The 25,246-nt window shown below is 38.5% G+C and overlaps 2 protein-coding genes across 2 annotated transcripts; both read right to left on the reverse strand.

The window, feature by feature from the left end:
* Window positions 1-5,833, reverse strand: LOC133515696 (protein Peter pan). Its single transcript, XM_061848238.1, has 9 exons — window positions 5,361-5,833; window positions 4,792-4,944; window positions 3,573-3,743; window positions 2,985-3,107; window positions 2,784-2,845; window positions 2,496-2,649; window positions 1,320-1,475; window positions 635-818; window positions 1-444 (listed from the first exon to the last, which is right to left on the reverse strand). The coding sequence occupies exons 1-9, from the start codon at window positions 5,544-5,546 to the stop codon at window positions 23-25; spliced, it is 1,611 nt and encodes a 536-aa protein (XP_061704222.1). The 5' UTR covers window positions 5,547-5,833; the 3' UTR covers window positions 1-22.
* Window positions 5,834-8,408: 2,575 nt separating this feature from the next.
* LOC133515698 (elongin-B) lies at window positions 8,409-24,906 on the reverse strand. The gene is made up of 5 exons (XM_061848240.1): window positions 24,775-24,906; window positions 24,576-24,669; window positions 22,996-23,140; window positions 13,007-13,109; window positions 8,409-11,580 (listed from the first exon to the last, which is right to left on the reverse strand). Exons 1-5 carry the CDS (start codon window positions 24,775-24,777, stop codon window positions 11,566-11,568), a joined length of 360 nt encoding a protein of 119 aa, XP_061704224.1. The 5' UTR covers window positions 24,778-24,906; the 3' UTR covers window positions 8,409-11,565.
* Window positions 24,907-25,246: the final 340 nt, after the last annotated feature.

Below are 25,246 nucleotides of genomic sequence, written 5' to 3' on the forward strand. Positions count from 1 at the left end.
TTACTAGAAGATCCATTTATTGTCATTTGCGACCTTTCTTGCCCTGTTTACCAGACTTGAACTTATTCACTTTGCCTCCAAACACCTTCTTAGGCTTGTTAAAACTCTTATCCCTTCCTTTGCCTTTATTTCCTTGGAAATTCCTTCCTCCGTCCTGGTTTTTATTGAATTTTCTTCCGCCTTCCCTACTGTGGAATCCTTCTTTCTTGTTTTGGAATTTCTTTCCGCCACCTTCTCTGTCGTCTTTATTTCTATTAAACTTCCTCCCGCCGTCTTTATTTTGGAACTGCCTGCCCTTATTCTGGAAGCGTCCATCCTTGCTTTGCGAGCCGCCCTTTTGACTGGGGTCATATTTCTTCTGCAGTTTATTGTCGAGTCTCATCTTTTTGAAGCCGCGCACGGAGTCGTCGCCGGCCCTTCGTTTCCGCGGAGCACTGAATAAATCTGATACAAACAAAGTTTGACACTTTAAAACCGGAGCTCTCATTATATGAATAATATTGAAGAACTCGTGAAATACGACTGAGAGTTCATACTTGCCTCTGAACTCAAGTAGAAAACGTATGAACTCTCAAAAAACCGGAACTCTCACTCTCGTATTACCATCAAAATGAACAAAAGTTGCAAGTGCTACCTCGGTCGGGCTCGGCGCCGACGGCCTCGCGGTAGTAGCCGGCGTCGTCGTCGTCGTCGTCCTCCCCCCCCTCCCCGGCCTGCGACTCGGCGTCGGCCAGCTCCATCAGCCGCTGGCTCTCCGTCACCTCCCGCTTCTTCTTGATGCCTTCGAGCGCCTTCTGCTTCAGTTCCTCCTTCTCCCTCTGATCAAATGAAGACATAAAAACATGCTAGTCTGTTAAACCTCCGTGGGACTCGAACGTGTTCAAATTAACGTTTATAATAATTGTAATAGGAAAAAAGTCATATCCTATCGCTACTTTTTGTAGACACACTAGAGAGATCTGATATAAAAACAATTTCTAAGAGATCTATAATATATATATATCTAGCACTTTATCTACCAGTTAAACTTGTTTGATGATTGTGAAACGCCAACGATGACTTTATTTCTCGAATAAGTGGCGAGTACTAAGGTACTTGAATAAGTTCAAGACTTTACTTGGACATTGTCAAACAAAGACGTTATTCTCGCTGACAATAAATTTTTGGTTTCTATGAATAACTATTAACATATTATGTAAAAGTTAAAGCAGGTCTTCTAATGTCATTTCGATGTAGCGGCTGAAGCTGCCCTCACTAACCCTTATACTAAATAAATTATTTCATGACGGTAATAAAATTGTGTGTAAATAACAACCGACCTGTTTCCGCTTGACGTTCTGCTCCTGCTGCGCCTTGCGACTTTCTTTCTGCTTCTTCTTGGCGTCCCTCTTCTTCTTGATGGCCGCCTTCTCTTCCTCAGTCTTCTCGATCAGCTCGTGGAACAGTACCTCGCCGTCCATGAGCCCGTCCTCGACCTGAAAGATGTTCGTTATTAGTTGGGTCCGTACAGAGCGAGCATACGCGCGAGGCAAATTCCTCGCGCACAAAACTGCCAATGTAGACGTTCCTCGGCCGAGGCAGAACGCACGTTTTCCTCGGGCGAGCGCGACCTTGGCCGTTTTTCGGCATGCTCAAAGGCGTCCAGTCGTTTGCCGCGCGCTGGTCGGGACGTGTTTGTTTGGTGCGCGTGGTTATTTTGTTAAAATTTGAAAAAATTAAAAAAAACCAATGTAGCAAATACCCAATTAACCCCAACTATATAAATAGGGAAATTAGAGAGTATTGATGTTTCATTTGATTGTAAATTTAATAAATAGACGGAGACTGGTGTACGAGTCTTCCATCGCTAAATAACGCTGCGTGGGAAGCACCATCTCCCTGAAAGTGGTACCTTTCTTCAATTTGTGTCTTGCCATTTAAATTTTACGTGTAATTGTGAACATAACAAGTCAAATCAGTCCTTTTTTTAAATACGATTAAAATTTGTCTTGACTACATTTTCTAACCTCAAAAGAGCCGATTTCCGTATCGTGATAATATTTATAGATTTGTTGCACCCAAAATCTCCTGCAACTTGTTCGTTTTCTTTTGGATTGCTTTGAAAACCAAAATAAAACATACACGAGCCACGGCAGTGAATGTGTGCAGCTCCATTTTGAACAGCTGACTGAGGGACGCCATCTTGCCGAGCAAATTGGGTCGGCAGAGGTAAAAGTTACACGAGCACGTGGCCGCGTGAGGCCCGTCGTTTGCCGCGCGAGGAAATTTCCTCGCGAGGCTGCTCGCTCGGTGTGAACCCGCCTATTAGATAGATACATTTTATGCCACGCACCAAGATGTGAAGACTGCTGACGGTGACAGTGGCCTTAAGTTGTCACCTCGACGCAACAAGGCGCGGCGCCTCGTAACGTGAACCGAGCGCATGAGGTAGGACCACAAGGTAGTAACAGTAACCGTTCATAGACTTTACCTCGTTGCAATAAGGTGGAAGTTACCTTGATCAACTGCAGAGATATCCTCGGGCCGAGCTCGTAGAGGCGCAAGGCCGACTTGGAGTCCTGCGCGGCGCCCCGCGAGGCGAGCGCCTGGGGCAGGAGCACTTGCGACGCCGGGTCGTCCTCGAACTCGCTCTCGGACAATAGGGCCGCTCTGTAATATTTTATACAAAAGTCATACATCAGGAATACTGACACATAATACACTAATACACTGAGATAATATACTGAGGATACATAATGAGAATTTAAAAAAAAACTGAGCAAAACTGAAAAAAAAAAACTTACTTGTCAAAGAATTCCGACATGTCTTTGCAGCGATTTAAATTTGGTATTTTGCCTTGAACTATCTGAAAAAAAGTATACGTATTACATTGTACAAAAACTTTGCTGGTGTAACACATTCTGTAATGCCAAAAGTGTTATAAGGTTACTTTTAGAGCCGAATCAATGTTATGCAAAAAGTGGAAAATATTGTAATAACTGTACTTTTTTGGTGCCCTTGTTAAGTCCGACGGGCGTCGCTCGGATGACGTAGTGCCGCAGATCGATTATTTTTGTGGAAGGGTTGTAGTTCATCAACACGCAGCGGCGGATGTTCTTTAATTTTACCTGCAATAACCAATATATACTAATATGTTACAGAAAAACAGCAATTTGAGTATAATAAATCAAAGGCGTAGAAACAAGTGATCGTACTCGTAAATAAACTTGTCATTAGGCGGGTCCACACAGAGCGAGCATACGTGCGAGGCAATGTTCTCGCGCAAAAACCGGTTAGTGTAGACGTGCCTCGGCCGAGGCAGCGCGCTCAGGCGAGGAAAATGCGCGCGCTGCCTCGGCCGAGGCACGTCTACACTGGCCGTTTTGTGCGCGAGGAAATTGCCCCGCACATACGTGCTCGCTCGCTCACTCGCCTATTTGTCAAAAGCCAGAATTTAAATAGTCAGTTTCAGAATGTTTTGCTCATTGCCAACCCAGAAGGTCTCATAATCTGAATTCAGATTCCTGCAGTGACCCTTATTTTTTATTTATTTGCAACAAGAACAAGCCTTTTCTATTTGATTGAATCCATACGGTGGTGATATTGATGGTGGGGAACATGTTCTGGAACATGGTGGCCATGAGCTTCATGTGCATGCCCTCGCCGGAGAAGGAGTTGAGCACGATGAGCGGCGCGTGCTGGAAGGCCTTCATCATCACGTACTGCTTGCGGAGGGAGGACACCACGTCGCGCGCGAGGCTGTACTGTACAAAGGAGTTTGTTAACTTTTATCATATTCATCATCATATCAGACAGCAAAAAGATGTCCACTGCTGAACACAGACAACACCTAAGGAAGGTCAGCTGTATGGTACGGCATCAGAAGGTGTTAGGTTAAATTAACCATCTAGAATTTTGCACCAAGTAATAAACTTTCTACTGCTATCCTTGGGGCCCCAAGGATCGCCAACATGGGCAACATGTATAAATACATTATATCTATGTTACTGTACAGCCAACGTCAAAAATATGTTTATACTTTTGCACCTTACTCTTTTGTAATGGCGGTAATTTAACCCTTTATATGAGATGAAGATTGAATGGAGGATTTTTTTCAGTGTTGCCCATCAAAATGTTAACATATCTTGGATGTTGACCGTGGGACAGTTTGTGATGTGGCATAGACCAGTTTATTGTTTGAATTGAAGTGGGGTTTTTAATTTATGTCAAATTATACACAAATTACAACAATAGTATTTACATTAAATGGTTCCTTGACAGAAAACATAAATTTGTGACAGAGTGGTTGGAAACAAAACAATGAAAATTAAAACAAGAAATGTTACTTTGCTAATCCTTTTTTCGAGAAATGATTGCGTTGAGTGTTCTGGAGCAGTTGGAAATAATTAGGTACAACAATAGAGGGATGATTCTTAACAAACAGTTGAATGTTGCTCATTATTACCAATTTTTCCATTTAACTCACACTTGCACAGTAGGGGGGCTGGTCAAGGTATAAATATGGCCAACCATTCTAGACAGCTCATTTTGGTGGTGGGTTGTTATATTTATTTGTGTATTTATTTATGCGAGAGGGTGGGAACATTCATTGCATGTAAAAATACGCAAGTAAGTATAACGGGTTAGCACTGATTGACTAGCACATTATTTTTGGCAGATTAGCAAAGTAACATTTCTTGTTTTAATTAGCATGGAGTTCCACAAAGTAACGCCTGATTCTATTAATTATTTAACAAAACAATGAAATCAGTTTTGCTTTAATATGTAAAGCTATTTTAAAATAATACTTACATTATGTATTTTGAAGGTGAGTGTGGGCCCGCGCGGCAGGCGCGCGAGCCGCAAGTAGGACCCCAATTCAGTCTCTGTGAACACCATCATGTGCGACACATGTAGGTAGCCTGACACTGACAGGAAATCCTTGATTGTGTTCTTTTTCCTTTCCTGAAACATCATTAATATATTTAGTTAACCATTGCCCTTGAGTCGTTTTCAGCCCACTGGATAAAAATATGGTACTTATAATTTGTGCAAGAGAAAGTCTGTAACCTGAAGGATTTTTTCAGGTATACATATGTATATCGGTTAAATCTTTTGTTTGTAATTTTTATATGATTTCCAAGAATAATCATGAATACAAAATGAATACTTCTTTACTATATTTATAATAAGTTACTGTTTGTTATGATTTAAACACCTACTGCTGTTGACTGAACCAAAACAAAACTACCACACTCATATTCACATACTGGCATTATACATTTCGATGAGGTGAGGAACAACCCACACCTGGAAATTGATTTACAACAAAATTAGTTCCTAAATAATTTATGAAATGTGACAAAAGTTAGAAAACTTACTTTAAGCTGTGATGCTGTGAACGGCTCCATGATCTTGCGGAAGTCCTTGGTGAGGTCGATGATGTCCTTCCCGCAGTGCCCCCGGTGGATCACGAAGGAGTGCGGCGCCTTAACCAGGTTCTCAGGCTCTAGGCTTTGCTTGGTCGTGCTATTTTTCTTCGCACATTTTCCTTTACGTTTACCCATTGTATATGCGCGTTTTTACATCAATAAATAAAACTAAACGCGGAACTTTATTCGTAAATTTCACTTAACGTAAATAAGAATACGAAATTACATATTGTTTCGATTTGTGGAGGAAAGCATCCCTGATCCTCTTAGTTTTGAGGTTATTTTACGAGAAAAGCACACGAGTTTGACAACTGAGTAGATTGACAGTAAATATCAGTGTTTTGCTTTCTGGGAACTTCAGGGGTCCAAACTATATAGACTATAACCACAAGTCGTCTCCTTTACGATTTTCGTAGACATCTCTTCTAAATACCTGAAACTGGTATGGATGTGTTCCTCGCTATCTCCAAAATACGAATTGACCGGTTTTAGTTTATGGAGGGGGGGGGGGGGGGGGGGTCGAAATAAAGGGGGGGACAGATGGGGCTGCGGCTGGTCATCATTGATATTTGTTCACATTTGGAGTGCTACCGATCCGTTCCGATCCGATCGGTTCGTGTGAGGTGTCGTTTGAAAGATAATTAAACGTACTATTTAAAGCCATTTTTAGTGTAAAAGTTGAATTTTAGGGCAACTTTTAGTTAATACAGAACGTAATACAAAAGTATCAAAAAATTGGAAACAACCCTATTATGAATTTTGTTAGCATGGGCACTGCGCACCGTCATATAAATGGCGGCCGACCGCCGTCGACTTTTCATTATTACTTCTGTTCTATTCTACTGATCAATTCGTGTGTGATATCGTTAGAAAGAATATTTAACGTACGATTATTGTTTATTAACAACCGCAGTCATAAGATGCTAGAGCGCAATAACAATAACAGGTCCTACAACAATCCTCATAGACACTTCTTTAGCAACAGAGTGGTCAAAGCTTGGAACAAACTCCCAGAGGATATAGTATCGGCCCAAAGTGTCAATGAGATTAAGAATAAATTAAATGCGCACAATGCAAATTCTACTCAACACTAAAAACTTTATTGATGACTCTGGATACAAATAATAATAATATTTGGCCACCATTTTTTCCCCTTCTTTTTTTTCGACCCGTCCCCCCTCTCCATGAACTAGTCAATTCGTGTCAAATATAGGAGCAAGCCCAGTTTTAAAGACAGGGCTGTATTTTTTAAGTTTCTGTGTGTTGGGCAATTGGGCATAATATTATTTATGGATAGAAAAATACACATTTTCATTTCATCAGTGTTGCTAGATCTTGCAAAACGCTTCTTCTAAAAAAAAGGCAACACAATGGCAACATACCAAAAACAACCTACCTTATTTGATCGGGTTCATTGTTACCCACCATAAAAAAGTAATTGTTAATTCGAATTAACAATTAATCAATTGCATTATCCATTAATTAATTTAAGTTAATTAGAATTTAATTTTTTGAGACTTTTAATTACATTTACTATCAATCTAATTACATATTAAAAAAAAAAAAAAATATTTCGTGAAAAAAAAACACGTATACAATTTTTACAAATTAAATAATAATTAATTAATAATTAATATATATATTAGTAATATTATTATATATTAGTATTAATTTATTATTTATTGGCATTAAAGTTTCAAAAAATTAATTAGAACTACTTTCAATTGCATTGACATTTAATGGAATATATATATATAAGTATATATTTTCATAAACTAATAATGAACCCCGGCAGTACCTAGTAGAAATCAGGTTTGGAGCAACATAGGCACACGCTGTTTTGATTATCCGACACGTCTTGATGAGCACTTGGGAGAGCAGTATCCAAGACAGAGCTGATGCTGAACACTGGCAGTAAATTATCAATCACATTTTTAATTTTAATTGACTGGGTGACCGATAATCTCCAGGACGACGTAGATATAGAGAGGGAGCGCAGGGCATTGGCGGTACGTTGTAATATGTTGTCTCGCAGGTTTGCACGATGTAATGGGAATGTCAAAATAACGCTATTTAAAGCGTTTTGCCAGACCTTTTACACGTGCAGTCTGTGGACAAATTATACTAAAAGGGCCCTCAATGCCCTGCGCGTCCAGTATAACAATGGGTTCAGGATGTTGTTGGGACTGCCTCGATTTTGTAGCGCGTCAGGTATGTTCGCGGAGGCGCGCACTGATTGCTTTGGTGCAATAATACGCAAAAGGACTGCCTCCCTGATGCGTCGCGTGCGGGACAGTTCCAACAGCCTCTTGCGCCTAGTGTTGGAATCGCCTGCTTGCGCCTTCTGGAAACACTGGGAGGGAGTACATATGGGATCCAGAGGCTTGGTGTATAATTTATTATGAGCTAGTATAGTAGTTAACTAACATAGGATTAAGGGAATGTATACTAACACTATGGACATGGTCCGAAATAAAAATAAATTGAATTGAATTAACAATTTATTAATTTTTAATGGTTTCTGAAGCAATAACGTTCGGCCAACACTGAAAAAGCCTCTAGGACTTTTTAGAAAAAAAAGGCAGAAAGGATAAGTGAGACAATGACAACGAAAAACCAAGATAAGTTGGCAGTGATTTTGATAGCGCTTTCTCTGCTACTCCTACTAAAGTTCCGTAAGAGAATCTCGTTGGTCATTATCCCCCATTTCGTCTCTATATTATTATCCCTCTATGAAACGTATGCGAAATCACTAAATGTGGGGAATTGAAGTATAATTTAATTTATATTTGCCCAGTGCAAGTAGATGACGAATTTCACTAAAATACACTAATATACTAAACATGATAAATTATTATATGAAATGAAAGACGCTTGCACGGCTAAAATACTGAACCAATCTTGATGAAATTGATAAATTGTAGAAGATATGAAATCCACCCCCTGGGGCAGAAGTAAATCTTGCAGCACAATAAGGACAAAATTAAAACACCGAAAACAAATCAAAACAGCTTTATTTCCTGCTGGTTCATTTAATTGTAGACTTCCATACGCGCACATGAAATACTACGCTATTTCATACATACTCTGTATCTCTAGTTAAATGTTTCATTACTAATGGAGAATGCAGATACAGACATACCAAAGAACCGACGCCTACAAAGGGTATTGTTCTAAGTAATTTTTACTAAATTTTCTAAAATAAACTTTCTATAAACATTTAAATGATATAGGGACTACTAAAACTTCATAGTGACGCCAGCACCTCATTTTTATAAGCTGAATATTTTGGCCATCGGTTCTTTGTCTGCCTGAGACTCGAAATAAATAATTACATTGATTATGTGACTTATCCATCATCGAAACAGGATTGTACGAGAGGATACAATGACTAACCAAGTAACCACTAAGGTTATCTAACCGGGGACCCAAAATTGAATAACACCATGGTTCTATACTGAAAAAAAAACTTGTTATTTTAACGCGTGGTAGAGGGCAGTATTTTATAGCTGTGTTTAAATAAGCCCAGAAGTGTTCACATATGATAGGGCCACCACAGAAATATCTGAATGGGGAAGGTCGGTAAAGCTTATCATTGGTGGCGCTCCTGATGACGGTACATTTTTTGTAGGGAATTCAACAACACCATATGGCATAGACTATAGACAAGACAATCGAATTGGACTTTTGGAAAAAAAGGTGGCTTCCCTGCCTCAATCTGAATGTCTATTGTGGTCACTGAAATTTGTTAAACATGAAACGTTATGAAGCACTGACATTCAAACCATAGACATTAATAAATAAATTCAGTTGTGTCTGGGCGACCCTTCCTGTAAAGATTTTAGTTGCTCTAACTTTACCTACATGTGTATAAATGTAGATTACCAAACATGCACAATTGCACACACACTGCAGTTGAATGAAGACATGTTTTCCTAAGTGGCCATGGTGAACGATGGTTTATCTATCCTATGTTATAGTACAATAAAGTGCAATATCGTTTAATACCCAACTATTCTAACTTGGATTAGATCTGAAAGTAACCTCGCCGACCCGTGGGCCTTATTAGCTAGCTATGCACCTAAATTGACCAATCGATGCTAAAAGTTCCCGTTAAAAAAGTAAATAGCGATCCGTCGAGGACTGGGCGACGGGAGATATATTAGTTATTATTAAATCACAATAGAGGGCGCAGCAGCCCCGTGATGAAAAGCTCCTATTTACTCCCTATTACAAGTATCAGCTATAACTATATGCTAGTTAAATATTTTATCATAAAAAAGATGTACAATGAAAAAGGTCTGTTGGTTATATCTGTCGAGCAAACTTAATGTACAGGACTTGAAATCATAAATTCGTAAGAAATATGTATACAAAAATAAAATTTTAGAAACAGTTGAAGGGTTGTGCTAAGTAAGAAAACAGAACAGAACCTATTCCATTAAATTAATATGTAAAAAATGTAAGGTTCTTTAGTTTCATACTTTAAAAACAACACTTCAACCATTTTAATTTCAAGAAATGCATTAACAATTCGTATAACGTCGTTATGTATCACAAACCATTAATTTAAACCTTATGCTAAAAAAATAAATCAAGTTATTGCAGCGTCCATCAGTGGCGCAGCTGGCAACACTTCACTTCACTTTTATGCCGCGCCACTTGATGGCGCTAGTATCGGGTGCACACTTCTCAAGACCAAGGATTATGCGTACTTCACGTAAAATACAGGCAAGACGTCAATATCCTAAAAAGGCCTTACTGTTTCGTAATAATGGCTATGCTGGTGCACCAGACGTGAAGGAAACAGATATAAGCAACAGAGAAGTTAGGCTAGTGAGGTGAATGCGCCCCCCACGGAAGGGGGTGGGGGGCTGAGCGGGGCTCGCCGCTGGTTGTTCGTTGAAATAGAAGTGAAAAAAAAAAAACAAAAAAAAGATTTTGTTGATTAATAAATAATGACGGAATACTGATAAGTTTGTTACACTACACACGAGCCAAATAAACGTTATCAGTTTTATTTTGTAAGTACTAAAATAGTAAAAAATAATAGCAATACAAATTCACATCTCAGAATGACCCAAATTAGTTCATCAAGGTATTATTTAGTTAGTAGTCATCTTCCATTGCAACGCGATGAAAACGCATATGAATCTACCCTTCTCATTTATGTTAGGCTGTAACAAGGTTACTACGAACCATCAAATAATCAAGTTGATATTACCCCTACTTCTTTTAGTAAAATTATAAAAAAAGTCGTTAAGGTTAAATTATTTTTATTGGCTAGATTTTACTGCGAGGGAAAAGCAAAGTAGTAAATAAAGAGCCCTTTACTGCCTAAACTAGAAAGTTCATAAGACCACAAATGTGCCATTTCCTATGTCAAGAGGTTTTCATATACACTGAAACTACAAATAGATTTTTTTAGTTTAGACAAGAAAAGGTTCCTTTCATTTTGAACTAGCGTTAGACAGGAAAAGCTTCCTTTAGCGTTTAGAGATTGAGCGAAACAATACAATGACGGTATGCACCTACCATGGACGCATAATATAAATGGTTCCTTGGATGTAAGGTTGCCGCGACCGTCGGCAGCCCCGCCCTGCCGAGCGAGCTACCGTATAGGTGCAGCCTTATACACAAAGTATTGTTTAGTGCAAACATGAGAGGCACGAATGTTATATTCGGAAAAGTTGAAAGATTTAAACAAGATGTCATGGCTCAGGTCTGAGGCGAACTCGCGTGATGACACTCGGTATTATGTTACTTCAGTCAATTAATGTGCTGATTGACATTTTATTTAAATAATAATAAATTTTAATTACAGCATCACGCGAAATAATTCGCCAAAAGCCGTTTGAGTGAAAATGATGTTCTTATACATTTGCTAGAAACTTCCACGCGAAGATCCACGTAATATATTATACAATGGATACATACAATAAAGTGTCGACATTTGATCCTTGGCGTGCCGTGGAAGCTCCCAGCATTTTGTCCCGCACCGAATAAAAACGTCATCCGTTACAAAGCATCACAAAAATACTACAAACAAACGTGTAGCAACAGAATTGTTAAAATCGAGCACAAATCAATAAATGATTAACAAAATAAGTATGTTTATATGCGGTGTGTCGCGGCGCGGGCGCGGTCCGGCGGCTTAGTGCTGGTCCATCTGCAAGCAAACCGTGCCGTCAGCGATGTTCCTATGTAAATACTTGGGGTGTAGTAGGGAAGGGGTATTTCGCAGTTTCAAGCAGTGCATGTGTAGATAAGCGTGCAAGCGAATTAAGGAAATAAATCACGAATTCATTGTGTACAAATTGGAAGATCTACTTAAGAATATAGCTCCATCTCGTGTTTTGGCGAGATAGTTTAGCATAAGCATGAAATAAGTGTCTTATTTCTCGCTATTACTGCTCACGATTTGTTGATATTATGGTGTTTTTTCGGTTATTTATTTTTTCTATAAATGAAACCGGCGTTTAATACCAGCATGCACGCTTTTCTACACTGCGATACCTAATGAGATTTGTCGATAGTGTATGATATAAAACTTATAATATTTATTTCATACGAATGTAGAATGTGTTATGAAATCATGTTATAAATAGTTCTCCTGGGAAAACAAAAACATTGGTAAATAGTCAATCTCAAAGCATCAGATGCTAAAAGACAAACGAATGAAAGTCTTTTAAGTTTTGGTTTAAAAAAGTTAATCCAAAATCATCGATTCCTAGTATCCGATACTTTGAGCAACATTAAGAAGTTTCTTCGTGAGATGCTTAGAGCACCCAGCGCCACACGGCGCGCTTGAAGCGCAGCACCGCGCACGCGCACCCGCCGCCGCCGCCCCCCCCCCCCCCGCCCCCGCGCCCGCCGCGGGCACCCCGCGCCGCGCCGCGCTCGAGCCGGGCTGGACGGCGGCGAGCCGGGCAGCCGACGACTCCAATGGTCACACTCGAGTGCCTGACTATCCTAGGATTATTTTTTGTACTCAGAAGAACGTTTACTAACGTAATGACATATTGTGAAATAATGAAAAAAACATCGAATTCGAGAGCCGTAAGCCTGTTCCCAAGTTCAAATTCGAATCTCTCTTTACTGATTATTAAATTATGAATCTCAATACATGAGATGAGATGTTGGTTCCGGAACTCTTACGGTAGATGTCGCTAGCTAAGGCATTCCCGGTCCCTAATGTTGTAGTACTTGTAGTTTGTAAACACACCTATGAAATATCTCACAAAATATTCAAACACATGAAAATTGAAAGGGTGTCCATTGCTAAATAAGCTTTTTTCATGTGGCATTTGATCCCACCCATTCCAGTACGCTATCTTACCTGCTCCTGACTGTTGGTTTCCTGTGAGTTAATAATGTCGGGCAGATCTGAGCGACGAGGACGGGGCCAGAACCAAACCTCCGAGTCCACCGCTTTCCTGTCCAAATGTTATTGACGGATGTCTTAACTGCCCCTGTCCGTTGGCTTCCTGTGACTTCATGATTTCGGGCAGGTCCGGGGGCGACGAGTACAGGGTCAGATCTAGAGCTCCGAGTCCACCGGTCTCCTGTCCGCGTGTTAGTGACGGGTGTATTACCTGCTCCTGTCCATTGGCTTCCTGTGACTTCATGACATCGGGCAGGTCCGGGGGCGACGAATACGGGGTCAGATCCAGAGCTTCAAATTCGCCGCTTTCCTTTCTGTTGACATAAACAAGCAAATTGTTAATGACACAGTTCACACTAAGAAGTGCGTTCCCCAAGCCATCGGCCACGGAGCGCACGCTCCAACCTCCAACCAATAGGTAGGTGGTAGACCACAAACACTTAACAAACTATATCAACGGATGAAAAGGCGCAGTTAAAGGGTTAAAGAGGAATACCTACCGTTAGATATATGGATATTACGTATCATTTTATGATTAATATGTACCATATCTGCAGTAGTTCCATAAGTAAATGTATTGTAATACCCTCACAGGGTTGTGTTGAGACATGTAATGATACCTGTATTATAAGACCTTTTGTACACACACAAAGCAAGAAATAAATGAAATCAAGTCTCGTAAAGTAGGTACTGAAATACTAAATTAAACTATTTTCAAAATTGCTTTCTTGGGGTTACATATGAGGATAGTATGTACCATTTGTGGTATATAATATAAGGTATATTGTACAAAAAAATCTGCCATGTCGTATCTGGACGAGCCCAAACTTGGTATGTTTTGAAAATTATTTTTGTTTTACTTTAAAAAATGTCTGAAATGTAATGATGTGGTATATTTTACAATCGCCTCAAAAAGCCCTTTCATATGATACCAAAAGCGGTAGGCTTCCAAAAGAAACCTATTACAAAAAAAAGATGTGTCCTTCCCTTCCCAGATTGGTGATTAATGGTAAAAGGATTGGGAGAGTGGATACAGCCAAAAATTTGGGATTGATTATAGATAGTGACATACGCTACATTTATCATATAAATACAAAAATAAGAAACGCATTTTATAAGCTAAAAATTTGGTATGGTATCCGAAATTACCGAACGGAAAAGGTGAGGTTGGTTTTGGTTGCGTCGCTAGTGTTGTCACAGTTTAATTATTGCGATATCGTTTATGGACCACGCCTGCTGGCTAAAACCGCACATGCAATTCAAAGAGTCCAAAATGCTTTTACTAGGTTTTGTTTCTCGGTGCCAAAGCGGCCGCATATCACACCGTTTCTAAACGAGAGAAAAATTCTAAAGATTGCAGCACGTAGAACCTTGCATATGACCAGTATGGTTAAAAATATAGTTTCTAGTCATAAACCAGAATGTCAATGGATGAAAGACAATTCACAGTCGGAATACTCGCAGTAAGTTTCTGATTTTTTTATATATATATATATATATATATATATATATACCACGACGGTGGCAAACAAGCATACGGCCCGCCTGATGGTAAGCAGTCACCGCAGCCTATGGACGCCTGCAACTCCAGAGGTGTTACATGCGCGTTGCCGACCCTTAATAAAACAGCAGGTTATCGTGGCAGTTTCAAATACTCGGCATCTAAGATCCGGAACGACCTACCACCGCCATTGCAAGCTAAAATGTCCCTTCCAACCTTTAAAGGCAAATTGAGCTTACTTTTATTAAATTACCAAATTTCCTCAGAGGATATAATTATTTAAAATGGTGTCGTGCTATATTTTGGACACTTACTATTCCCAATGTTTATAATTTTGTATTTTTTATTTATTTATTTATAAGTATTCTCTCATACAAAAAGTACTATTCTTATTGCTGCACGTTTCAATGAACGAAACTTATGGTTATAATGTAACCAGTTGTCAACATCAAGTACTTAAATACCAAATTAAAACATTAAATATTCACTTGTAATAAATATTTATTTATTTTTTATACTGTAATTGTATACACAAGCTATCTCTGGTAAGAGAGGTATGGGCATTGTGAATGTCATCTCGCTTTGTGTGGTAGGGCACAGCCAGTGGATGTTATTCCAGATCTAGAGCAGAGCCCAACTGGGGAAGTACCTCCACCTTACAGAAAACAGCAGCCAAATAACACGACCCTACTCATAGTGTTGTGTTCCAGCCGGTGAGTAAGGTTGCCAGAGCGCAACGAGGGGGGCGGGTTTAGGGTCGGCAACGCGCATGTAACTCCTCTGGAGTTGCAGGCGTACATAGGCTACGGAGACTGCTTACCATCAGGCGGGCCGTGTGCTTGTTTGCCACCGACGTAGTATTGAAAAAAAAAATACATTAACCCGCATGTTATATCAATGTGATTCAGTGAAGGGGTCGGACTGAAAATCAGCGCTGCGCAGTCAATTTGTAATGAAATGGCTGACGCAGCGTATGCTGAGCCCTTTCCTTTTGCCGCGCATACCAATTTTTTAAAGTAAATCATTGTACTTTGTGACCTATATGATTTTTTATTGTGTGGCAATAAATGGTTTCTTATTCCCTTCCTAAGGGATTTTTTTTAAAGAAATACTGCGGGCAAAAAAAAAATGTTTTGACCTCTAGATGCTTGTGCCAAATAGCTAAACTGTACATCGTATGCGGTTTTTCTTGGAATTGGGCTCGTACGCTGTCCACTATGAGAGATCTAAGATAGCCATAGAAGTGGGTAATTTTTCTAGCGCGTATGTCGTGAAGCGGCTTTGCCAGGTTAGGTTTAAAAGACTCATGTTGTAATTACTGTGAGCAGAGTGGTCGCTTGCCGCCTTAGCTCAATATTTAATCATATTGGTCACTATAATTGATAGATTTGATTGCCGCAACCTTTGGACACGACATGATGCATATTTTCGTAGGCGGCGACAAGTATCGTTACTGCACGGATTAATCGTTATCTTATCTTTGGACGAAACGGTGAACCATTGCGGATCTACATTATCACTAATTGTAGGACACTGTGTTTGGTGTTCGTCATAATATATATTAGTAGGGTCAGTCAATGTATTTCTTTGTCATGTTCCACGATATCATCATAACCACTGAACCGATTTGATGATGATTCGTTGTTCTGGCACAAGCGACGTTACACGATGTGGCATAATCCACGTTTTTAACCGATTGTTTTTGTAACATGATTTGAAATACCCTTGTTTCGTATATTGTTAAATCTGACATACTAACATTACAGTTCTATTGCATTGTCCAAAATTCGTACAAAAGCAGCATGACTAAATAGTACATTGCCCATTTAACTTTCATTTTAATGTCTGGGATAAAAACTTAAAATAATGAATTGATTTTATCAACTGATCTGTTATTTTATAGTTGGGAAGCCGACGATGCTAAATATGTAGTTACTCGAGCGTCGTAGAGACCTATTGGATTCGAAAGATTAAACGATAAGAAGAAAAAAGGTTATATAATATATTACTTTTTGCGAGCAGGAGAGCTACAACATTTTTTTTTAAATGTAAAAACGCCATGTGGATTTACTCAAGCGCGTCAGACAAACCAAATCAAATCCAAATGAATGTATTAAAAAAATATAACTAGGCGGGTCTACACAGAGCGAGCATATGCGCGAGGCAATCTCCTCGGGCACAAAACGACCAGTGTATACGTGCCTCGGCCGAGAGTTCCATTCAAAGTCATTTTTTTATTTATACAAAACCATTAATTTACAATACTCTCTTTAAAGCTTCGCCAAACTGCATGACAGTTTGTAGGCGAAAAGTTACACTTTATATTTATTTTGTACCTTACATACTAAACTTAATTATGTTATGTTATTAATACTAAACTATCCTAGAAAAAACACCATTAACGAGGCAATAACTAAACGAAACACATATTTCTCTTTAATTAATTAATTACATTCTATTGAATACATTTTGTTTATGTGACCACGGCGATAACAATAGCTACCGACATAAATAAATCTACCAAATCGGCGATAATAATTCTATCAGCTAACATACGGAAACAACTCAACATTTGCATGTGATTACTTTGCCCGACATGTGGATAAAATGCAACTTTCTCATTAGTTTCTGAACAATCAAGAGGGTCTTTACCAGTTGGAGTGGTGAAAAAAATGTTACTCGAGCACGTCAGATGTTCAAAGGGGATGTGGACCCCACAATGTCTATTTCAATAAACTGACGATATCAGCGATCCATATGCAAATGGCAGGGTCGCAAAGTTAAAAAAAACCGCTATCTGGAAATACTCGAGCATGTCAGATTATTATACAGATAGGTTCAGATTGATATCCTAGTTGTGTGAAACCTCAATCTGACGATAATGTGGAGCAGTATCCTTCTTCTGACGATTTGAAAAAAAAAATGAAGATACACAATTATAAATTCTATATACTTCAACACTTCGGCTTGCGCAAATCGGCAGATTTTTTTCAATTTTGGTATTCTTGCATTATTCCCTTTAAAATAAAAATAAAATCGAATGCGCTTGAGTAAGTCAAGGTCGCGATTTTTTTTGCAACTTTGTGAACCTGCCACTCGCTTTCGAATCGCTAAAATCGTTAGATTATTGAAATCCATTTAACAAGTCCATCTACCATACCTTAATCTGACACGAGTATTTCAAGGTGGCAATTTTTTTTACTATTCTTGGACTCCCAGCTCGGTTTCAAGGACTCATACTTGGTGGAGGTACTCAACAGGATGCAAGGTATCCCCCCTATCTTAATCTGACGTGGTCGATTGACTTCCAATACTCCCTTCTTGGGCTCCCCAACCATTATCATTATTATTAGAGCTTCCTTATTCCTTATTCCACAGAGAATTTTATATATGAAGAAGAATATATGTTTTTTTTTTTTAATTTTATTTTTTCTGCTGTTTATTGAAATCCATTTAACAAGTCCATCCACCATACCTTAATCTGACATGAGTATTTCAAGGTGGCAATTTTTTTTACTATTCTTGGACTCCCAGCTCGGTTTCAAGGACTCATACTTGGTGGAGGTACTCAACAGGAGGCAAGGTATCCCCTCTATCTTAATCTGACGTGGTCGATTGACTTCCAATACTCCCCTCTTGGGCTCCCTAACCATTATCATTATTATTAGAGCTTACTTATTCCACAAAGAATTTTATATACGAAGAAGAAGATATATGTTTTTTTACATTTTATTTTTTCTGCTGTAGAACCCCTTCTGGGTAAGAGCCTCCTCCAGCTGTTTTTGTCTTTTGCTACACTTTGGCAATACTTGCCCGCAGTAGCAACAATCTCATCCTGCCATCTGGCTAGGTTCCGGTTCCGGTGCTCGAACAGTTTAGCTGACTGTCAGTGCGCTCCGTAATAAATAATTCCTATCCCAGTGAAAACGAGTTAAAATTTATCGGACTATGAAAAATTCTTAAAAGAAGACATTTGCAAAGAAAGTGTAGTGAAAATATCAGTGTTTTACGCCAGGATTACGACAAAATCCTAGAAGAAATCAAATTTAAACATAACCTCAAAACCCAAGTGTCACATTCTCAACAGAACTCCGCTACCAACATTACGGCAAGAAATTAGTGCTGCCATCACAAATACAGACAAACAACAAGAAAATACGTTCCATTCCAAGTAAACACACTAACGTTTTGTTATTGCATCATGGAAGATCAAATGAACGCTCTATGGGACAAAATGAAGGCGGAATTTGACAAGCAAAAAGCTTCAATAGACGCTGTAAATGAAACTGTCCACACAACGATTTCGACAACAATAGAGGCACAATTACTACCAATCTTACAGGAAACTGACAAATTAAAAGCTGAGAATGGTATATTAAAATCAAGAATAAAAATTCTAGAAGCAGAATCAAGAAGAAACAATGTGATTATTCACGGCGTTGAAGAAAAGGAAGTAAATAACACCGAGCTGATGGAGATTATATTGAAAACTTTGAACAACTCCTGTAAGAACCAAAATGGGGCGGAGTGGGACAAGTGGGAAATCAGTAGATTGGAAAGATTAGGGAGAAAGATTGAAAAGAAGGTCAGACCAATAAAACTAACTCTAACATTAGAATGGAGAAAAATGGAGTTACTTAGAAATAAGAAATCATTCCCAAAAAATATAAAAATAACGGAGGACTACACAAAAGAGGTTCTCGAAGAAAGAAAATCACTTATTCCAAAAATGATCGAAGCAAGAGAGGCAGGAAAGTACGCTATCTTAAAACACAATAAGCTAATAATAAAAGATAAAATCGAGCCGAAAAATGATAAAAGGAAAAGGGTACCATCCTCACCCCCTTCCACACCACCGAACAACTTCGGGAGAGCAGACAATCAGGAAAAAATTGATCAACCTGCAAAGCAATCAAAATTCAACCATTTAACGAATAGAAGCAACTCACCCATTGAAGCTCAATCAAAAAACTAGAAACCCCCACCAACCGGAAAACAAAAACAAAAACAAAAACAAATAACACAACAACAACAATTAAACAAAAAAACATAACATTCCCCAAGCCGACTGGTCCTCGAGGGGAATTAGACCACCACCCTCACACCTCCCAAAGAAATGAACGCGCACAGCAAAAACAAACACTCAAAATATGCACATACAATGTGAGATCACTGTCATCTCCGGAAAGATTGCTGGATCTAACACAAGCCCTTGAAAAAATTGAATATGATATAATTGGACTTGCTGAAGTAAGACGAACAGGATGTAAAATAGAAGAACATCAAGACTTTATATTGTGTTATAAAGGAGAAACAAAAGGACTTCATGGAGTCGGCTTCTTAATAAAGAAAACATTAAAACAGAATATCATTGATTTCATTGGAATATCGGAAAGAGTAGCATTGTTGAAATTAAAATTCAAAAATCAACCCATAACTATAATACAAGCCTATGCACCTACCGAAAGAGCGAAGGAGGATGAAATGCAGAAATTCTATGATGACCTCAAGAATGCTCAAGACACACAGGACACGAATGTACTAGTCATAGGGGATTTCAACGCCAAAATAGGTCAACCACGGAAATTTGAAAATCTAATAATGGGAAAATATGGATACGGCAAACGGAATGAAAGAGGAGAATGGCTACTACAATATGCTCGTGAACAACACTTATCTATCATGAACACATATTTCAAGAAAAAACAACAACGAAGATGGACATGGGTATCACCTGACAATAAAACAAAGAACGAGATTGACTACATCCTATGCAACAAACCAAAACAAATTACAAATGTCGAAGTTCTAAACAAATTGTCCTTCCCATCAGACCACAGACTTCTAAGGTCATCCTTCCTACTTGAAGCACCTAAAAAAAGCAGAAAGGCCTATAGATCATTACCAAAACCACCAACAACAGAACAAGAAAAAACCAAATACCTACAACATTTAAATGATAATCTAATAACATATCTCCTTAATAAAAAACATACAAACACACAAACTTATTATGATAACCTAGAAACTGCAATAACAAGTAGCCTAAAAATTAATAAGGATGAACAAAAGAAGAAGAAAATACTAAGGCAAGAAACAATAGAACTAGTTAACAAACGCACAGAACTGTTAGCAATAGAAAACAAGTCAAAAGAAATAAAATCAGAAATAAAAAAAATATTTAAGAAAACAAATAAAGCTAAAAAAAAAGATTACAGAAGTCATAGACAAGAAACAATTAAGAGAAACTTAGTTACCTACAGAAGCTCCAAACGAGCTTATAAAGAACTCAAAAGTCACAAAGATTGGATACAAAAATTACAAAATCAGGAACGAGAAACAAAGAACAGAAAAGATGTTATTACACATGCTACCAATTTCTATCAAGATCTATATAAGAAACCAGATAAAGAACCTGACAATACAACCTTCCTAGAATCAAAGCAAAACAATCAGGACATAGTAGAACCAATATCCGAACTAGAAATATCAAAACATATTTCTCATTTAAAACCTGAAAAGAGCCCTGGACCTGACAATATCAGTAATGAAGCACTAAAAATTGGAGCCCCACTGCTAGTACCTTACCTTGCTCAATTATATAACATGGTCTTAGAACAAGAAACTGTCCCCAAACAGTGGTGCAGCTCTGATATCATCCTACTGTACAAAAAGGGCAATCCACTAGATGTTAGCAACTATCGCCCAATCAGTTTGCTGTCAAGTGTCTATAAACTCTTCACATCCATACTACAGACTCGACTAACGCCAAGTATAGATGCACACCAACCAATTGAACAAGCTGGATTTAGATCGGGATATTCAACTATAGACCATATTCATACCTTAGATCAAGTAATGGGAAAATACATAGAATATAATTACCCTCTTTATATAGCGTTTATAGACTATTCGAAGGCCTTCGATAGCATTACACATAGCTCTATCTGGCGAGCTCTGAAAACATGTGAAATCAATCAAACATACATAAACATCCTAATAAACATCTATAGCCAAAGTGTAAGCAGAGTGAAAATGGAAAGGAAAGGAGAGGAGATAGCTATAGGCAAAGGTGTCCGACAGGGAGATCCAATCTCACCGAAACTGTTTATAGCAGTACTAGAACAAGTTTTTAAGAACATACAGTGGAAGAATAAAGGAATCAGTATACTTAATAAACGTCTAACCCATCTACGCTTTGCAGATGATATTATAATCTTTGCAGAATCTGCGACCCAACTAGAAGACATGATGAATACCCTTGACAAGGAGAGCAAGAAAGTAGGACTGCACATGAACACATCTAAAACAAAAGCTATGACCAACAGTCGAAGAAGACTAATTAATGTGGCAGGGACTGAAATTGATTATGTTAATGAATACATATACTTGGGAAAACACATATCTTTTAGCCCATCTAACAACGAGGAAGAAGTGGACAGACGCATAAACACAGCCTGGAAAAAGTTTTGGTCCCAGAAGGAAATCTTGAAAGGTGAATACAGCATAGCCCATAAGAAAATCGTAATGGACACCTGTATCCTGCCTAGTCTAACTTACGGAAGCCAAACTTGGACATACACAAAGAAAGTACGTAAAGCTATAACGACCTGTCAACGATCTATGGAGAGAAGTATATTGAATATAAGGAAAATACAGAAAATTAGAAGCGAAATAATACGTCAAAAGACCAAACTTACAGACGCTCTTCAACAAGCTCTTCATCTAAAATGGCAATGGGCAGGTCATGTAGCCAGATATAAGGACAAAAGATGGACATTAGTAACAACAAAATGGACCGGACCGGCCGGACGGAGGCTCCGAAGAAGGCCCAAAAAGAAGTGGATAGACGACATCTACTCCGTCGCAGGAAAAGACTGGCTCCAAAAAGCCAAAGACAGGGATGAGTGGAGAAAAAGTGAGGAGGCTTTCACCCAGCAGATGGGATCTGCAGTCAGCCCCAAAACAAATTTAAAGAATTAAAAAAAATAAAAATAATAATCTGACTGTAGAACAAATAAAGCTTTAATAATAATAATAATAATAATAATTCCACAAAGAATTTTATATACGAAGAAGAAGATATATGTTTTTTTACATTTTATTTTTTCTGCTGTAGAACCCCTTCTGGGTAAGAGCCTCCTCCAGCTGTTTTTGTCTTTTGCTACACTTTGGCAATACTTGCCCGCAGTAGCAACAATCTCATCCTGCCATCTGGCTAGTGGATGTCCTCTTTTTCTAGAGCCCAGAGGCTCCTTCCATTTGGTCACCTTTCCTGTCCACCTCCCGTCATTGAGCCTTGCCACATGACCAGCCCATCTCCATTTCATGCTCTGAGCAAAGTGTAAGGCATCAGTTACTTGTGTCCTTTTTATAATATCGGAGAAGAGATTCTGTCTTTTAGTTTTATGCCTAAACAGCTTCTTTCCATAGCTCTTTGGGTGGTCTGTATTTTATTCCAGGTTTGACAGCCATATGTGAGGCAAGGCAGTTGGGATGAATCCATCACTGTTTTCTTCAGGTGTACAGGAAGTCTGCCCCAACCATTAGTTTAGTGCAAAATTGGTACAAAAGACAGATAACAAAGTACTCTGCCAGGGTCTCGTCACTCTCGTCCAACTTCCATGAGCTGGCTGACCTTGCCAAACAGCATCTGACTCAGAGGAGAAGTCTTTAAGATGGTAAGCAAATGTACTGACCTTAGAGCAAGTCCGATGGGTGCCGGGCACTGAGCTTTAGCTGTAGCCGAGGTGAGTCCGTACTCCGCCAGGGTCTTCTCGTCTTCCATGAGCTGGCTGTCCTTGTTGAACAGCATCTGACTCGGGGGAGGAGTCTTTAAGATGCCTGCACACATAAACATCAAACCCATGTTTCAATATTATAGGACAAAATAATATTTTTATGGTGACAAGCATCAGTGATACTAAACAACAAATAAAAAATGTTAAATTGATATATTAAAACATTTTTACTATAATATGGACAAATTAAAAACAGAACAAATGCCTCCAGCAGCATATTACCATAGATTAAAGATTACTCATTTTAATTAGCTTGTAGTCTGTCTGTCACTTATGGAGGATAAGTACATAAGGAGATCCAAACGCGCAAATAGCATTGGATTGGGCATATCTTCAGGAAGCCTGACACCCACCTATCCAAGGTGGCCCTGATCTGGAAGATGCTCCGAAAACAGAAACATGGTCGCCCTAAATCTACTTGGCGCCGTTCCGTAGAGCAAGAGTTGGTTATATTGGGGATGGGGTGGGAGAAGATTACCCAAGCTGCCCAGGATCGGAGTCAGTGGAAGAAAATGGTTTGAGCCCTACACCATAGTAGGGGGTAACAGGATGAAGAAGAAGACGATAGTCTGTCCGACTTTGGAATATTTTTATTGGTTAAGTCATTTAGGGTTTACTTTACATTTCACATTTCCAAATTAGCTTTTACCATAAAATGCTTAACAGTTAAAGAATGGTCTTTAACAGTCATGGGACTGTAACAATTTAATATAGGGACAGTATAATTTACAATGGGTTCTGTGTAAAAAAAAGTTATCCTAGTCCCAAAAGGACACCTTGGTTATCATATTTGGTTGCAATTAAATGCACACCTTGATTGCCTTGCTTCTTATGCCTCTGGTGTGGAGCCGAGTGAACACACACAATTGATTGTTGTGGTACTGATATAAAGAGATACAAGTATTAGCAATAGTGATACAAGTTCATCACAACATTGGCAATAAAACCTTCAACCTTGGATAAAATGCATGAAAGTATAACAATGTAAGTTGATTAACTAATGTTCTTTTCTACCCATTTGAAACAAGCTGTAAGTACATAAATTGTACTGGAAAAATGTTACACAGGAACCTGGGTTTACAAATTACAACCAATCCAATAAGTTTAGGTGTTTCGCTTTTTTAATTTATAAAGATATGCAGTCTAAAAATATTCTAAGAAAGTACCCTTGCGAAACATGGCACAAGAATAAATCTTATGTTTTAGCGCCAATATAAAACATGTTTTTAATCGATGTTTGTATTATTACAAACATGGTGTTTTCAGTTTCTGTTTCGAATTCAAGGTCTGGTTCCCTGAAAAAGACCTACGGCGCCAAATTGGAATATACAGTATGGTAGTTTGTCAGCTGATTCCTTTCCAGTCCAGGCTTCAAAGAAAAAATGAGGCAGTAAACATCCTATAAATCGAACGCTAACCGACTGACATTGTCCAAGACTAAAAATAGACCTTTCTCAAATCATTCGAGACGTACTCACCTTCAATCATTTTCTTTAATTCCAGTACCGTTGTCGTGTCTTTAGCGTCCGTGAAGATGGTTAATTTTTTTCGCCTAATCATTAGAAAGACATCCTGAAAATAATTTTATTTTTGAGGTTACATGTCGAGTCGAAGTTATATTTAGGACTTTACAGTTGAAATAGATGCTTTGTATTGTATTATGTTACATGAGCTTACCATTTTTGAGATTATATTTAGTAACTATTAACCATTTATTTTAAAAACGCTACCCTTTGAGGCGTAGGTACGAAACTCAATTGACTGGAGTTTCGATTCTCATTTGTTGAATTCGACAACTTTGCTTAGGTGTTGATTGGCAGTAATGTACAGCGCTTGATATGTGATTGGTGGAAAAAGTATTGAAGGATACAATTCAACCAATGAAGTCGCTAGATGATGACGACTTTTTTTTGCGTTTGGTAAGTCTGCCCCGGATGTTTGTTAATTTAGCCAAAAGTCTAATATTTTTTTTAAAAGCAGGACTTCTCAGATAATCCGAAGATTATGGAGTTGTTATGGAGTTTATTTCACACCTTACATTGTAATAAACGGAAACAGGCAAAAGACGTACACTATACAATATTGTATTTTGTTTATGCATTTTTGGATGTTGTTTTTATTCGTTTTGAATGTTGAAGTTAAAAGCGCA

Source organism: Cydia pomonella, chromosome 3 (assembly GCF_033807575.1).
Source record: "Cydia pomonella isolate Wapato2018A chromosome 3, ilCydPomo1, whole genome shotgun sequence".
NCBI classification, from domain to species: Eukaryota; Metazoa; Arthropoda; class Insecta; order Lepidoptera; family Tortricidae; genus Cydia; species Cydia pomonella.